At 35.3% G+C, this 17,976-nt stretch overlaps 2 protein-coding genes across 9 annotated transcripts in view; one reads left to right on the top strand and one right to left on the bottom strand.

The window, feature by feature from the left end:
• C5H21orf91 (chromosome 5 C21orf91 homolog) overlaps positions 1–17,718 on the top strand; it is a 31,564-nt gene extending 13,846 nt beyond the window's left edge. For 2 of the 3 annotated variants that reach the window (XM_033418014.2, XM_004264463.3), the window contains exons 3-5: positions 9,439–9,975; positions 10,980–11,042; positions 12,828–17,718. In XM_033418014.2, coding sequence (XP_033273905.2) covers positions 9,439–9,975; positions 10,980–11,042; positions 12,828–12,994 — 767 coding nt within the window. In that variant the 3' untranslated portion in view covers positions 12,995–17,718. Of the gene's footprint in view, positions 1–9,438; positions 9,976–10,979; positions 11,043–12,079; positions 12,801–12,827 lie in introns of those variants that run through there. The other variant, XM_049709913.1, reaches the window with a different exon arrangement.
• The window catches only part of CHODL (chondrolectin), a 523,451-nt gene that overhangs the window by 422,113 nt on the left and 83,362 nt on the right, over positions 1–17,976 (bottom strand). The window lies entirely within an intron of this gene.

The raw sequence follows: 17,976 nt of genomic DNA, 5'->3' as shown, positions 1-17,976 counted from the left end.
TTTAAATTGAAATATAGAAGGGTTTTGTTTTCATCTCATCTGAAAAGATGAAATTCTACTGAAAAGATTACTATGATTTGTTTGTATATTGAACAACTCCTCCATTGCCAAAATAATTCATTGTTTTATGTACATTGAGGAGGTTTGACTTTATCCTGAGTTTACCTTCTTATGATTTGGCTTTCAGTAGATTTTTCTGCTCTAGCTGCCGTAATTTCCTTCATGTAGCTGCCCAGCCAATCCTTTCCCCACAGTTTCTTTCAACAGTATGAATTCTGTTCTTGTATCAGTGTCTTTTTCCCTCATTCCCTTTGAAGTCTTCCGGGTCTCCAACAAGGATTGCCAGATAAAACTATACTGTCATTATAATCTTACTTTGGGGGAGAGGGACTTCTTTCATTTGAAGGTTATCCTTTGATAGATACATTGTTAGCCTCAGGAAATTCTCAATTTAAAAACATATTCAGAATATTGGGATATTTTAGGTATGTGTGTCTTTACCATTTCAGCTGTAAATTTTTTGTTTTACTTAGTTCACTGGAACATACAGTACAAAACCTAATTTGTCTCGGACTAAGGAACACCATTTCCTTTCCCAGACTGAAATGTTTCCTTATGGGCATTTTTTTTTAATGTTTTAAATTTTCACTATTTAAAATGAGAAAAGATTTTTTTTCTCCCATAACAGTCTTTTTTTCCATTAAAAAAGCAAACTATGCCTATTACAGAAAAATCAAAATACAGGAAGCAAGAAGAATTTTAAGATTATAATCCCACCTATCTACCAATAATCTCGTAATATTTTTGGTATGTTGTTTTTCTAAATTATTTTCTGCATAGAGTATGCATGTGTGTGTGGTAAATTGTGTTTAAAAAATGAAATCAGGCTATATATACTATTTATAACCAGTCTTTTAATTTAATATATCAGAAACATCTTTTTCGTGTCAATAGGTAAAATTCTACTATGCTGATATTTTTGTAAAAGGTTTCATTGCATTGGACCATAATTTTTAAAACTTTGTTTCATCATGGAATGATTTTATTGTACACTAGTTCTCCAAACCCTTTGTTCTAATCAAAGTTCTTTTTACTCTAGAATTGCTATGATTCAATTATAATACACAGTCACAATATTTTTTTAATATTTTACAGTAAGATTCATCAGTTATCACCTTTTTTTAATCTTTAGTTTTTCTAATCAAATGGTTGGTGAATTGTAGTGATTGTTTCCCATGTCTTAATTTTTACCATTTACTACCTATAGTAGTAATTGAATTATAAATGCCTTCAAATTCACTTGCTAGTAAATCTCTAATTAATAGATATTGCTATAAAGCATTTATATAAGGAATAGTCAACTAGAATTTCAGGAACAGTGATTCAAATATAAGCAGAGAAGTTGAGATGCAAAACAGATGTTTTATAAATAGCTGCAGGACAGCTTTTCATTTTGTTTTTCTTATTTGTAAGAAAATAAATCAGTCAAAACCTTAACTGGGCAGATGGCAGGCAGTTCAGGAGATAAAGGGCAGAGTGCATATGGCTATCACATTTCTGGCTTTTGAACCCATAAATTTCCTTTGTCTTAGTGGTTTATCCTCTTTCATCCAGTGTTACTATGAAAGCCTTTTTTCCAGACTGTCTTTTGTTTAGGTAATGTGTATATTTTTTAACCTTGCCTATTTTTAGGGAAGTTTTATTTAGGAGAAAAATGGAACAAGTAGAGGGTTACTTGGGTCAACTGGATTATTGACTTAAAATTTTTTATAACTTTTAATTCTTTGTGCCACTTAAAAATTATAGTCTAAATATAATATATTTTAATGTGCTAGAAAAACAATTTTAGCTTTTTATATTCTGTGCTGCTGTGAGCTTAGTATCCTGAACATGGATAGCTTCCATTCATATTTTTTTCCAGGTACCCTTTCACTTCATCAATTACCTATGGACAAGCTGCCCTGTCCCATATGGTAACCTAACCACAATTTGGTTATTTAAATTTAAGTTAATTAAAATTAAAGTTAAAACTTTAGTTCCTCGGTCATACTAGCTACATTTCAAAGGCTCAATAGCCACATGTAGCTAGTGGCTATCCTATTATATAGCACAGATTGAGAACGTGTCCATCTTCACAGAGAGTTCTATTGGACCTTTCTTGTTAAAACAGGTAGCTAAGTTTGAGAGCAGAATTGAGTGTGGATTGTTATTTTTTTGTACCCTGTTAGTAATAAACAGTTGTTATGTAGGTGTGTTTCCCCAATTTCCCAACCATTATAATGAAAAAGTAAAATTCACTGAGAAAGGTTTTCTTTTTGACACATCATTTGCAGTTTATATATCCATCAATAAAAGAGCTCAGTTCTGCTGTGGCTACCTTGGTTATTTGAGGTTGAGATTTATCTTTTAACATCATCTCTCTGAACACTTTGCTGATTGAAATTTGCCCTTATAATTCCTTTATTGGATTAAGCTGCTTTGACCAACTGCTTAATCCTCTTAGCTCACACAAAAATTTTAAAATGGCATAAACATCTCCTAAGCAGAAATATGCTGTCTAAAGACCACCTGTTGGTATGTCTTTCTTTAAGGCAGTGATTCTCAAAATGTGGAAAAAGCAAGTTGCTGAACCCATCTGTATATCGGCTTAGTACAGTTGCCAGTAATACACTGTTGGGTATTTGAATACGGCAGACTGTAGGTGGCATGAGGGGGTGGGGAAAGGAGCACTGTTTATCATAGTACTCACTAAGGCACATAGGACAACTGGTAAAATTTTCCAAGAGGTAGAAGCCCGTCCTATTGTGGGTTTAAGGAAGGAAGTAGGTGCTCCAACTATCCATCCTCGCCTTCCCACCTTCGGGCTGATCTGCCTTTTGTCAGTGACAGGATAGACAATCTGAGCATCCTCCCACTGCATGTGTGACCAGCAGTAGGTATAATGGTAATAACTCTTCTTGAATCATGGCTTGGCTGCTGCTTGATCATCAAATGCAGAGTAGCCTGGTCGCTTTGGGTGTCAAAGCATCATTGGGACAACCATTATTTACACAGAAGCAATCCAGACCTATGTCATCAGAGTCTGAGTATAGTGTGAGAGTCACTAACCAACATGGCTGCGGAGCTTGCTAGGTCACAAGTTCCTGCACACTCATGAAAGGAAGGATAAGGACTGTTTGAATTGGAGAGCACTTACCTAATGTTCAGGCAGTACCTGCTTCTCATTACTAGCCAGTTGCTGTCAGATCTTCTGATTTTGTTTTTAAGAGAAACCAAGAAATTGAAAATTGTAAGTGAATCTTTTAAAAAAAAACACTTGTAGGCTAAACTTAACTTGCTGCAGTATGGATCCAGACTTCAGGCTGTGGGTGTGCCACCTCTACTTACAGAACTTTTCCTCTAGTCATTTTATCAGAAATGGGAACCTGATCCTCAAAATCAAAGGCATAACAGCTCAGTCCTTTCATTCTTAGTACAACAAAGTTTAGCTCTCCCTCCATCTTTATAGTTAACAGTTACTTAAAGAAGTACATAAACATGGCTTAATATGGGCAACATGTAAACATGCAGGTGCTTGTTCTCCCTTTCCTAGCAACCAAGATAAGATCATCATAAAAAGAAAACACCTTAATTCTTGGAAAAGTCTTTACTCTGGGCAAAATGTGAGCCTCCATAAAAAAGATTTTGAAGCAGTACTGCGTGAATTGTTGCACAGATGTTGGTCATGTCTAAAGGCAGTGTGCTTAAAATTTCTTCACAGCCTGTTAACAACCTGGAACTTAATTTATAACTAAATTATCTTGTCTTATTTAAAAATTAAGAAAGAACACACAAACCCACCATTTGGAAAACTAATACTGCCAGTTCTCTAATTCTGGTTCTTTTAAGTTTGTAGTAAAAGTCGAAGTGCTTACTTCCTTAGAGCTTTCCAGTCTCCTACTGATATGGTAACATGTATTACAGCTTTACATCCAACTATTGGTTGTATTATATTTGCTCTACCTATGGAATACCAAATTATATGAAGCCAGTCCTTTGAGAAATGAAATATAGTAGTCAAATTCAGAAGGAATTTGACAGAGAGTAATACTCTTTGACAGAGAGTATATATGCGTAAGGCAGTCAGATGATATGATATTTGAGAACGTGTGAAATAAAAGGCATGTAGCATCAGTGTAGTCGGCTGAGAGATGGTACTGTTTGACAGGACCAGCTAGGGAACCATCAGGGAAAGTGCATAATTACCACCAAATCATAAATAAGATCTTCTTCAAGAGGCTGGGGGTAAAAGCAGAAGGTAATGGGACACGTCATAGAACTCTTAAGTGTTTTGGGTTTTGTGGCTATTTTTTAGTGCCATTGAGAGTATCATCCTGTGAGAGGAAAAATTATGTTACTACAATAGGCATATTAAATATATGCATGGAAATATCTTTGTTTTAAAAGGGTGACACTGATAGGTAGACAGGAAGATCTACATTTGAGTGGCTCTTGCTCTTTTATGAGTATAACCGAGTTTTCTTAAAGCAAATTGATCCTAAAGGGAATTTAAAGAATAAAAATGGGGATAGCATGCCAGATGGGTTAGTGGGAGGGTTTTCAAAGTATGTGAGAATGGTGTAACAAAATCAGAAATGAAAGTGGGAAGACTTTAAAAAGAAAACTGTTGAATAGAAACAGCTTAACTTTTTAAAATACCACTGTTCATACAGAAATGTACTGCCTAGGGGCTTCCCTGGTAGCACAGTGGTTAAGAATCTGCCTGCCAATGCAGGGGACATGGGTTCGAGCCCTGGTACAGGAAAATCCCACATTCTGCGGAGCAACTAAGCCAGTGCGCCACAACTACTGAGCCTGCGTTCTAGAGCCCATGAGCCACAACTACTGAACCTGTGTACCACAACTACTGAAGCCCACGTGCCTAGAGCCCGTGCTCAGCAACAAGGGAAGCCATCGCAATGAGAAGACTTCGCACCGCAACGAAGAGTAGCCCCCGCTCGCCGCAACTAGAGAAAGCCTGTGCGCAGCAACAAAGACCCAACGCAGCCAAAAATAAATAAATAAATAAATAAAAAAGAAATGTACCGCCTATATAAATTTCTAAACAGCCTCTATCCAGAAGAAACTAGTACATACTTCTAAAAAATATTAGCAATTACAGTTGCCAAGTAAGGTCTTGGTTCTCTAATAATCATGAACTCAAGACACAGTTACATGGACATCTTTGTGTTATGTTTTAAAGATTTTATGATAGTTAAGGTGTCAATTATATTGGCCCTCAGAATTTTTATTAGTAAGGAAGTTTCAGTGCAATTTTTGTTGAACTGGTTTGAAAATCACTTATAACTCAGGTTCTCAAAAGTATCAACTTATTTAATTGCATTTAGATTCATTCCCTTTCAAAAGCTGCTGAAGAAATAAATGGTACTCAGAGCGGTTTACACTTGTAAATGCAATTAAAATTGTAAAGTCAGTTGGGAAACTCACTGGGATCTCTGATAATAGCAGTGGTTGTTACTCTTATATTCGAACTGATAAAGTGGAAAAAACAAAATCACTTCAGGAGTTTATACAATGACACCTATATTGCTGATACAAATTAAGTGGGCTACTCACATTCTTTTCTAGATTAAAAAGTAATTTGTTCAAGTATACGAAGTAGTTCGTGTATTAAATTTTTTGTTTCTTCTGCTACTGCATATTTTAAGCTATGTTTATAAGACAAACATTTTCAAATTGAACTTTAAAACTGATTCAAGTTTTAAATTTTTAGTGAGCTAAAGAAGTTACAGGTACAGATCTGGATGAATGAGCTACAGTATACATAAAATAGCCTTCTTGTATATTCACTGTATGTACATTTCTAATGAAAATATGTAATTGAATAGAAGTTCCTGATTTTGTATGGCCGATTGAATGATGCCACAGGAATGCCATTTCTGTATCAGTGCCACTCATTAGTTCTTGGGACTAATGGCACGTTAAACTATAAACATAGGAGTAACTTTACTGGAAGATGCCTTTAATTAACTTCTGAGAGCCTGGCCTAATTGCACGTCCTACTTACCTTGCTAGGATGGGCAAAACTTCATGGCAGTAGACCTCAAATAATAACTGGTAATAAGTTTTAGGTTTGTTTTTTAATATAATTTTAATTTTCCTTTATTCATTTAATTTTCCTTGAGTATTCGCTGTGTGCCAGGCACTATGACAATAAGGATGCATATAAAACAGATGGTCCCCTTTCTCACAGAACTTACCTTCTAGCAGGGGATAAAGGCCAGTGAAGAAGCAACTGTAGAGTCTGGTGTGATTAACTCAGATGTTACTGGTTAGAAAAGGCTTCTTTAGAGGAAGTGAGAACTAGATGGGATGGTGAGGAAGACCCAGATAATGTAGTGGGAGTAATAATGGAGTGAAGGAGGATTTAATATGCTGTACTGCTAGACTTTAGGGGGAAAAAAATCTGTTAAGATGGACAGTAAAACATCTGGGATGGGGGTGCAGGGAAGAACTGTCAAGGAGGACACCCAGGTTTCTTCCTTGAGCAGGTGGTGGTACCAGACTCAGGAAGAAGATTGGGTTTGGGTGGTAAAAATGGAGGAAGAGGAGTGTCATTTAGGCAGGGTGAGTTTCAGAAGCCTATGGGACATCTAAGTAGAAATATTTCCCACATTCAGAACTCTTCCTGACATGACTTTTTTTATGTCTTTTATAGGGGATTTTTCACCTGAGTGTCTGAATTGGAAATTTATTTTACATTTATGTATTTTCACATTAAATTGAATATTGTAGTTCTCTGACTTGCTGTTTATCTCAGCAGATTACCAATATGCATATAATCATGTGCTTACCGGGTTCCAAGCATTCATTTGGGGATTTAAGTAAAAGTTAAAAAATTATTTCTGGAGGACAAAAAGTTATATTACATGAATTACTAAGAAGCAGCGTTGGGTAAAAATATCTTTAAAAGCCCACATTAGTCTTCAAATAAACATCCATCATACTCATTTGTTGTTGAAGCTGTGGGGTACATCAGGAAATTTGTTTCATATAATTTTTTATCTTTTTTTAATACAATTTCTGAACATTCCAAATAAAATTTTAAAAACCCGAAAAAACAAGGGCTTCCCTAGTGGCACATTGGTTGAGAGTCCGCCTGCCGATGCAGGGGACACGGGTTCGTGCCCTGGTTCGGGAAGATCCCACATGCTGCGGAGCAGCTGGGCCCGTGAGCCATGGCCGCTGAGCCTGCGTGTCCGGAGCCTGTGCTCTGCAACGGGAGAGGCCACAACAGTGAGAGGCCCGCGTACCCCCCCACACACACACACTATATATATATATATATAAAAAACAGCAAAAAATAATGCCTTTCTGTAGCCTAGTTTAGAACCCTTTTTATATGCTGAAGGATTTCCTTTCATACATAGTAAAGGAGAAACAATTTACAGTGTTTAGATTCAGCTAAAGCATTGCTACATGATTAGTGCTGTGGCAGTGGACCGAGTGAGAATGAGACTGTTTACTGTTTCAGGGATTAGCTAGCCGTCTGCCTCATCTTAGGCCAGTGAGCCCTAAGAGAGTTTATAAAGAGTAAGGAAGCTCTTTAATGAATCCTCCAAAGTTAGTAAAGTAAGCAAGCTATCAGGTTCTCTCTGCCTAGCAGTAAGTATTAGAATCAAACAGCAGAATGGAGGTATTTCTTATTTTGTCTATAATTGATACTAACTACCTTTTTGTCTTACTTATGATATGAAACATGCATAATAACAATACTTTTAATATTTTTATTCTAATCAAGGTTTGTGAACTTCCTTTTTTATGTTAATTTACCAGGTTTTGAACTACAGCTGTGAGGTTTTGCACTTAAATATTTTAATTCTGCTGGAAATTTGACCCAACCAAACAATAACTGGTAAAAAATATATACACACACAGTTGCAGTACAGGTACCAAAGGGGTAAATAAAACGTGTATGAAATTCTGTTTAAGTTCAGTTTTTACACTCAGTGGAAGAAACAAGGCTGAGATAGTTGAGTTTTCCTGGTGAGAGTCGTTGGCTCTCGTCTGCTTAGACTGTTAGTGTTTAGGAGGTGTGCCCCATAGCTTACTTGTGAGGGAACTGACAGCCCAGTTAGCACTGGTTTTGGCAGTCTTAGCAGGACCTACCATTGGCTGATGTTATGTCATTTTGGAACAAATTAGTATTCACAAGCACTTGTATACCTGATTTAATGCCATTAAAGCACAAATACTTCATTATCTTAGTATTAGCCAGCATTTGCAGTTCAATTAATAAAATTGTTACAACTTCAGTTTTTAAAACAAGTGGTGAATACAGAATGTAATTTTTTCTGACGAAGTCAGCTAAAACTTTTTTTTTTAACCTAGCACCTGAGTGGCTCTCCACTTACTCTGTTTTCAAAGCTAAGCAGATTTAGACTGCTTAATTCTGGCAGGCATTAATTTTCAGTTCCACATCCCTTATTCACCTTCAGTATAAAAGCACTGCTGTTTGACCTTAAATGGTTTGAACTTATGAAAATGTATGAATGTATTCTATATTTGGAAGTGTGTTGTGTATTTGAAAAGGTATTCTGTATTTTAAAAAACAATTGAGATAGTATGCTTAAGCCGTACTAAAAAGTTGGGAAACATAAACATGTAATATGAATATTTCCATTATTTATGGTGCATAATGAACACTTGTGAGTTCAAGAATTATACTGGCTATTGTATCTTGGTAGACTGAATGTGTTGCTATATGAGTAATAATTGTGTGTAATGCATTTCTTCTAGAGATAAAATTATCTTGATAAAGTTTTAGTAAGTATCAAACATGTGAAAACATTTTAGATGCTTTTCTTACTTAAAAAAATAAACAGTTCATCGACTTTTTGAGGCTTTTATTAATGTGTATTTTTCTGGTTCTGGTTTATCTTTCCCCAGTAAAAACATAACTAATAACTTAAGTTCATGATTTACTGTGTTTTTTGTTGGGAAAAAAATTGTCAAGCATTTCTCTTATTGAGCCTATAATAGAAAATTTTTTCAAGTGTGTACTTCAGGAGGATTAGTGAAGAAAGCACTATAATATCAAGGCCAAGATTCTGTAAATGTAAACTGCTGGTTCAGTAGTATTTTTTAATATTATGCAACAACATGCCTCTGGGCTGAGGTTGAAATTGAATCATTAAGCCCTTAGAAAGGCTTTACTATTCATAAGAATTTAATATTTCTGCTATTCAGAATTTACTGAATAGTTAAATTGAAGCATAAATTATTAGTCTGTATTTTATATTAATACCAATATTCTTCAGCATTTTTCCTCTGATTTACAAATTATCAGTGACTGTGTTTTACTAAGATTTGTATTTCTCAATGCACCTTATAAAAAACAAAACTGTCTCAGGTCTTCTGTTTCTTTTTTTTCTTTAGGAATACCAAAATCTAATCTCTTGCACACCAAATCATTAAGGGGCCATAAAGACTGCTTTGAAAAATACCATTTGATTGCAAACCAGGAGTGTCCTCGATCTAAGCTTTCAAAAAGTACTTATGAAGAAGTTAAAACCATTTTGAGTAAGAAGATAAACTGGATTGTACAATATGCACAAAATAAGGATCTGGATTCAGATTCCGAATGTTCTAAAAATCCCCAGCATCACCTGTTTAATTTCAGGCATAAGCCAGATAAAAAGTTACTCCCACAGTTTGACTCCCAAGTACCAAAGTATTCTGCAAAGTGGATAGATGGAAATGCAGGTGGCCTCTCAAACTGTACACAAAGAATATTGGAACAGAGGGAAAATACGGACTTTGGGCTTGCTGTGTTACAAGATTCAGGTGCCACTTTATGCCACAATAGTCAATTGTGGCCTCATAGTCACAACCAGGAACAGAAAAAAGAAGAGACAGTCTCTAGTCCAGAGGCTAATGTCCAAACCCAGCATCCACATTACAGCAGAGAAGAATGTAAGTAAAAATAGGGAGAAAAGGTAAAGGTTGGAGTTTTGTTGGGGTTTTATATGTTTTATATATGTGATGTGTCAAGAATTTTGCTGTGATATTATAGATTTGGTAAATACAGTATTTAAATGACAGGTTCACCCTAGCAAAAAATGAGATGTCTTAAAACTCTTCGTCATTTCTTTGGAATATTCCTTAGTAGGTCCTAAACCATTGGAATTCTGCAGGCCCATCATTTGTTTTGCCATTTTAAATTATTAACGGAATGGAATCGACAACTGTGAATTGGAAAGTTCAGGGTTCATGTAGTTTAGAAGTACAGCCTCAACCATTGACAAACACACACTGGCACGTTGCTAATCCCTACAAGACTAATTGGGGGTGGCATTTCAAAAGCAGAAATCTGACATTTCACTAAAGGCCAAAGGTAATGTGTGTACTTGGAAAAAGTGACTCATTCAGTCTGCATATTATTTCTTCAAAAACTCATAGAAGCTAAGATAATTTTAATTGACTTAAAATCAAGTGATCTTAGAGCTAGAAGGGCGCTTGGGATTCTGCATATGAATTATCTAAGGTTATATAGCTAGGTAGACAAATTGATTTTTCAAACTATTTCCATAGCACTTTAGTGTTTTTCAAGCTACACATCATGAAGCATGTAGTGCTTAAGCAAAATCAACTTGATGGGTAGTGACTAGCACTTTTTAAAAACTGAAACAGAATGAGAAATAGCAGAATCCATTGGACCTAATGCTAAGAGTTTTTCAGTGAACGTTTTATTACAGGTGGAGGTAGACTGGGAGTGAAATGTTTCTTACTGTGGGTTGTGGTCAGAACTTGAAAACTCAACACTTTAGGAGTTAATGAATGAATCTTGGGGCCCTGCAGAATGTTATGTGGGAAGATAAGTGCAAATATTTCTTTTAAATAGGATATTGTGTTGGTGGTGTAGATAACTTCTTTTCCCAGGTTGTCATGGTAATAATGAATATGTTTTCATGTTTCAGTGAATTCGATGACTCTTGGTGAGGTAAAGCAACTGAATGCAGAGCTCCGACAACAAATACAGGGTAAAGACTCAGTGTCAGTGCTTTTTACATGTGCAAATTTTGATACAGAAAATCCCCTGTTAGCTTCATCTGCATTTAAATTATGGGATTAGAACCTGCTCGAGTTTCCAGAGCAAAAAGAATTCTTATTATTATTCTTTATGAACTGCAGGTGAAATAGGTTCTTTTTTAGGTGAAAATGGAGACAACTTAATCTCTACCTCTTACTAACATGTTTTTGACTACCTACTATTGTACCAGGCACTGTGCACGTGTGCTTAGCAGTTCTTTTAGGGCAGGTGGTATTGGCCCCGTTTTTTCTTAATTATTATTAAATTTTCTAAACACAAAAGTAATCAGAATAGTATAGTGGAACCGTTGACCCATCTTTCCCAGTTTCAACTATAATCAAAAGCATAGCTAATTTTCCTTCATCTCTGCGTGCACCCATTCCCCTCGACCCACCCCTACCTCCAGCATGGATTATTTTAAAACAAATCCCAGACAACATTTTGTTTTGTCCGTAAATAGTGTAGGATTTTCTCAAAAAAATAACATCATTTTTTAGGCAATCACAACCTCTATCACATCTTTAAAAAAAAATGGCTAGTAATTTGTTAACATCATCAAATAGGATGCTGAAACAGTGTTCAAATTCCCCAACTGTTTCTTTTTTTTTTTTTCCTGCAATTGATTTCCATTTAGGTGAGGAAACTAACTGTGCTTCAGAGACATTAAGTTGCTTGCAGTTGCTTTAGTTGCTTAGATCATGCTTTCAGTCAGTAACAGATTAAGGATTATAACCCCTGTCTTTAACTCCAAAGCTAGTAGTCTTTCTTGACCACACACCCTCTCAGAATAATAAGATAATAATAATAGCACCTTATATTTATCACGTACTTATTCTGCGGTAAGTACAAGTATGATCTTATTTAATACTCACAATAAACCTGTGAGGTGCTTACTTTCATTATCGAGGTTATATATAAGAAGAAATTAAAACATAGTTTAGGACTTCCCTGGTGGCGCAGTGGTTAAGAATCCACCTGCCATTGCAGGGGACATGGGTTCGAGCCCTGGTCCGGAAAGATCCCGCATGCCACAGAGCAGCTAAGCCCGTGCGCCACAACTACTGAGCCTGCACTCTAGAGCCCGCAAGCCACAACTACTGAGCCCACGAGCCACAACTACTGAAGCCCGTGCGCCTAGAGCCGCACTCCGCAACGAGAAGCCACTGCAATGAGAAGCCCGAGCACTGCAACGAAGCGCTCACCGCAACTAGAGAAAGCCCGCGCACAGCAACGAAGACTCAAAAACAAATAAATTACTAAAAAAAAAAAAAAACATAGTTTAAGTTACTTGCCTGAGACTCGTGAGAGTCAGAACAAGGATTCAAAACTCCGGTAGTCTGATTCCAAAGCCTCTTGGGGGGGTTCCAGACCTGGGTATTAATGGGCACTTTACTGTCCATAAGTCATATTAGAAATTGATTGAACCTGTTTATCTGTTCAGATTGAGAAAAGTATCTCAGCGGTAGCTGTAACTGCCATTTCTGCTATGCATCTCTAAGTCATTGCTTGACTCTCAAGTTTCATTTGATGGAGAAAAGAAAAACAGTATTCCAGTTGGCTATGCAAAGCATACAACTTCCTAGGATGATCAAAACACAACCGTTTCCTTGGTTTCAAACTACTTTCATTGCAAACATTTGCCCAGTGCATTCATTTTAATTAAAGTACTTGAAATATAAATCATAGATTAGCTTTCTGTGTACTAAAAATGGAACTACTTTTTAAATCTTTACAGAAGTTTTTGAAGAGTTAGCCCACCAAGTGCAAGAAAAAGATTCTTTGGCCTCAGAGCTCCATGTCCGCCACATTGCCATCGAACAGCTTCTCAAGAACTATTCCAAGTTACCGTGTCTGCAAATGGGACGAACGGGAATGAAGTCACACCTACCCATAAACAACTGAACTCTAAACTTACACGTCCTTCCTATGGCCTGCCATTTTTTTGGCCTGCCAGGCATGCACACTTTGAAGAAGTTGAAGAAAGTTATGGTCAATTATTTTATGGTCATTAAATTTGCAAAACTTAAGGCAGTGTTTAACATCTTTGTCAAATAAAGCAGATCATTACACCCTAGTCTTCTAGGGTTAATCATTTTGGTTCATTTGGGAAATCTTTTTTCCCATAATTACTAAACAGCCCTCCCTAACTTTTACCATATGTGACTACTTAAATATACTGTTAGAGTGTGACTTTGTTAAACATGGTTTAATGTAATTCACCTGTCAGAACAACAGAAGGTTAACAAAGTTCTTAGGTTAGTCTAAACTACTAAAGATAACATTTAAGAGGTAAATGGAATTCATAATATCACCTCTTATTTATTGAGCAATATTTTAATATGAAAATTTTATATATAAAAATAGTATTTTAGGTACCTTTTCATTCTGTTTATAAATGTGTATTTGAATGGCTCTGTATATTATATTTACACTTTCATGTGTGAATGTTACCCATATTTCAGATCACTGCATTTTATTCTCTTAATAATGTTTTTACAGCTGTTATCTTATTTTCCAAAGATAAATGTATTTTGGCATAGAAATCTATCTAGTTGAATTGTTTTGACTTCTAATAACTCTTATGAAAGAGGAATTAATAACTTTTTAAAGCAAGTATACAGGAAAATAAAAGACATTATTTTTTTCTAACAAAAACAGTTATGAGTCCAAGAAGAAAATGCTAATCTAGTTTCTGTATATCAGCTTGTCTCCATAGAAGTAAAAGCCTATTCTACGTCATTATTACTTTCATCCTAATGACTTTGATGTGTTAGATTTGGACAGAATTTAAGTAAAGTCTCACTTCCAAGTCAAATGTAATGTCTATCTTCAAATATAATATGCCATGAAATTGTTGTCCTATCTTTGAAAAAAATTAAAATCATTTTGTGTACCACTTAAGATAAAAGTTCAAGAATCCTTCAACTGTCCAAATTCTGTTATCAACATCACTGAAAGTAGTGCCCAAAGAAAGCATTTTCTAAACTTTAGAATCTAAAGGAAAAGAGAAGATTGCTAGTCACAGAAAAACAGAACTCTTAATTCAAAAAAAAAGTCCATTTTTAAGAGGATACTCTTATTGCCTATCATGTTTCCAAAGAATTCTGAACAAATAGTTTGTCTCAAACAGCTAGATAAGTTTTCAAATAATATAGTAAAAGCTATAACCAATGCAGAATTGGGCTCTAAATTCTGTTTTCAACTAGTACTTAGAATGTATTTATGAGGTAAGATCCTTTGCTTGAAAGAATCCACAGAAAAGCCCATTAACTTGGCAGTTTCACACATAAAGATATGAATAACTTCTGCCTTAAATTTGGCAGCCTGCCCTGGTTTGGGTCAGATTTTAGTCTTGAACACAAAGAGTATTTGACTAAGCAAAGAAACACCTCAATCTAGTAGAAAACAACTTTTTGTAACGCTAAAATGTGTTAAATTTGCCTGAGGATATCAATTGATATCTCAACTGATTTTGTTTTCTTCGAAATATGACATAACTGCTTTTCGGAGGGAGCTTTTGAAAGATGTTTTCAACTTCTCTCAATCCTTTGAGTCACCCAGAATGAATTTAAAATCCAGGGAGTGGGGGCTTCCCTGGTGGCACAGTGGTTGAGAGTCCGCCTACCAATGCAGGGGACACGGGTTCGTGCCCTGGTCCGGGAAGATCCCACATGCCGCGGAGTGGCTGGGCCCGTGAGCCATGGCCGCTGAGCCTGCGTGTCTGGAGCCTGTGCTCCGCAGTGGGAGAGGCCACAGTGGTGACAGGCCTGCGTACCACAAAAAAAAAAAAAAAATCCGGGGAGTGGGAATGCATTGCCTTAGTTGTGATAAGCTTTAATTGAATGTGTGCAATATCAAAATCTATAAACTATAAGTTGAATAAAGACATTTCCTGATGAAGCCGATAAGTATCTCAGTGCTTCGTTGTTATGGTCAGATTTTCAAATTTGACTTTACTCTTTTTTGACATAATTCATTAAGAATCTTCCCAGCCAGGGTGCTTCTACACATTTGTGGTTCTATTTAGGTCACTTAGGGACAGTCGTAAAAGTTTGGGATGTGTTGCCTTTGATGTAAGTAGTAGCTTGTTGCCAGAACATGAGCCATATGGTGCAGTCCCAAATATAACAGTGTTATCCAAAGAAAGTGTTTGCTTATTTCTTAGAGTTTCTGGCGAATTTATAGCATTACTAATGAGTTTGGCACAATTGCATGGGGGCGTATATACCAAGGTCTTAATTGAGGAGTCTAATTTATTCCATTTAGATATTTCTTACTTAAGCCCTTCAAAGGCAAGGTGCTCTTAAAAAATACCTGTGGTGCTGGTACTCGCACTAGTACTTAATTTGGAAGGATATCCTAGTTAAAAAAAATTTTTGAAAAAAGTATTTTGCACAGCAGTTTATCCAAATATTTGGTAAACTTATTTTATATTCCTATGTTAGTTTTCTTGAATATTCAATTATTGTATATGCTAAAATAAGGGTAAGGGATAGAGTTGAGTTTTCAGAGAACATGAAATACCGCAAATATTGGTTACCATGCTTGGCTATTTTTCTGCAGAGTTGTTAGTACTTTTTGAGGAAGTTTAGAAGAAAACCTCACATATACCTTTAGTTTCAAAAATGGTAAAAAAAGAGACTGCTAATCAGCCATTATTGACATCTTCACAGCTTATGTGACTAAAGGGAGTGAAATAAGACTAATATTTTTTTCACTTTAGATTTCATAATTAGACAAGTTGAATTAAGTTTAAAACATCTGTTGTTTAAAGTTATTTTGACCACACAAGATTGTTCTCTTTAAAGATTTAAAATGCTTGCAGCCTTTTATTTAAGCTAAAAACGTATTTGCTTGGCGATTATTATCCTTTGATCCTAGTATTTAGTATCCAAATTAGTCTTTTTTTTCTTAAAGGCATGCACTTAAGAGACCAATAATAGATGATGCATGCAGGCAGCAGGATAGTGTTTCTTTCCATTATGTAGTTGCTTACACACAGTGTTGGAGCAGAGAAATGTTGTTAGTTTTTCAAATTATATGTTCATTTCACCACAAAGTGCCCATTTTTATATGCATTTGAGGATTGTTTTTAAAAGAAATTCATGTTGGAAAGTGATTTCAGAAATATAGTCAAAATATATTCTTTTGTTGTTGGCATCTTGACAAGCATCTTGAGATTCCTCGGGTTTTTTATTTTACTGTATTCTTTACCACTGAAAATGGTTTAAAGTTCATTCTTTTTTGTTTATATATTTTTTTTACCTAGGTGTTTACAATGTTGAGGCTTTCGGTCAGTTTTTGCCGCATTTTGGGTTTTTTTTTAAATATTTTGGGATGAATGTGTTAATGTTTACCAGTTTTGGCTTTATTTTGTTTTGTTTTGGAAGAAATCTGCTAGTGTTATTAATGTTGTAAAATGTAATACAAAATGTATATGCTCAAAACCTCAGTAGGAACTTTTAAAGAAATTATTTGTGTAGCTTAGTAGGAGGTTCAGGTTAGTGACCATAAAATTAAGTTACGTGACATAAAAAATTTTCAAATGGTACAGTGTAAAGTTCTTGTAGTGTTATTTTTATGCTAAAGTAAGATATGTGAGTAATTTTAAGTACTTAATAAAAAGTTTAGTACTCTACAAATAGATTTTTTAAAAATATCTTTTGTTCAGATGTGGCTGAAAAGCAAAGATAATTGATTTCATTTCAGTGTTCAATTGCATTTTTAACTTTAGGTTGGTGGAAATAATTATTTGAGGAAATTTGTGGTGGTGGGGTGGGAGAGAGTTTATTACCAAAATAATAAGGTAATAAGGCTCTGGCACAAGTAAAGGTATCTTGGAGGGGGGCTGTAATACTGTGCTTGGAATAACAAGGTTCTGTCCAGCGTCTTAAGTATTTTCATTCACTTCATCCTTTCATAACTGCCCTTATGATAATGTAGTCTAACCTATTAAGCAGCTTGGTCACCTTGCTATGAACCATATCATAGCAAGTCTCTAGCGTTGAGATTTCTTGAGCACCTAGTTTGTAACATATGCTTTTCCTATTCTTTTTAGTTTAAAATAATCCAGATTACTAATGCATTTCAGTGATGTTGAATTAGTCCGCAATTTTAATCCTACCAAATTAAAAAGTTTAAAAATCATGAAGATGAGTATTGCCCTCCACCCTCCCTTCAGAAAAAGTGTTAGTTGAACTTCCCTCAACTGCACAGAAAGCAAAGGGAATTTTAGTAAATGTGCATTTCTTCTTTCAAACGTGTAGAATGTTTATTTCCATTCTACTGCCTCCAAAAGAGGCATTTTAGAAAGTGTTCAGTAGTGACTTCTGTTAAATGCCATTCATACTTTTACAGTTTGTGTGTGTGTTAATGTTGCTTTAAACTTGAGTAGAAATTCGTACAAAATTGTCTAAGACCTTTGAGAAAAGAAAATGAAGCTGCAGTGATGAAAACCAAGTTGGTTTCAAAAAAGTTTATTTAGACATTACTTGGCTGTTATATTTTCCTTTTAAAACTGCAATAATTTATATATTTGTATTGCTCTGCTTTGGAACTGTAACTACATATGCTTGTCTACTATTTTTAATTTTACAACAATAAAATAAATATTTTATTATCTGCTAGCTTCAGTGGATATTTTTGTGTCCGTATATTTTCTTTAAATCATTGACCCAAATGAAAAGTTTTGTTTTTCACGATTAGGGAGTCTATACTTAGAATTGTTATCTAACAATTTCTTAATTTTTTGTGAGAATCTTTCTTTGATACTTAATATTCCCTCTGTCCCAAGAGTTCAGAAGCAGAAAATAAGATTCCTGTGGCTTTCTAGATGTCTATACAACTTTTTAATTTGGAGTGTACTTTTTACATACAATAAATAC

This window comes from Orcinus orca, chromosome 5 (assembly GCF_937001465.1).
Source record: "Orcinus orca chromosome 5, mOrcOrc1.1, whole genome shotgun sequence".
Taxonomy (NCBI): Eukaryota; Metazoa; Chordata; class Mammalia; order Artiodactyla; family Delphinidae; genus Orcinus; species Orcinus orca.
Note: the sequence above shows the minus strand (reverse complement) of the source record. Positions and strands in the feature narration are given on the sequence as shown.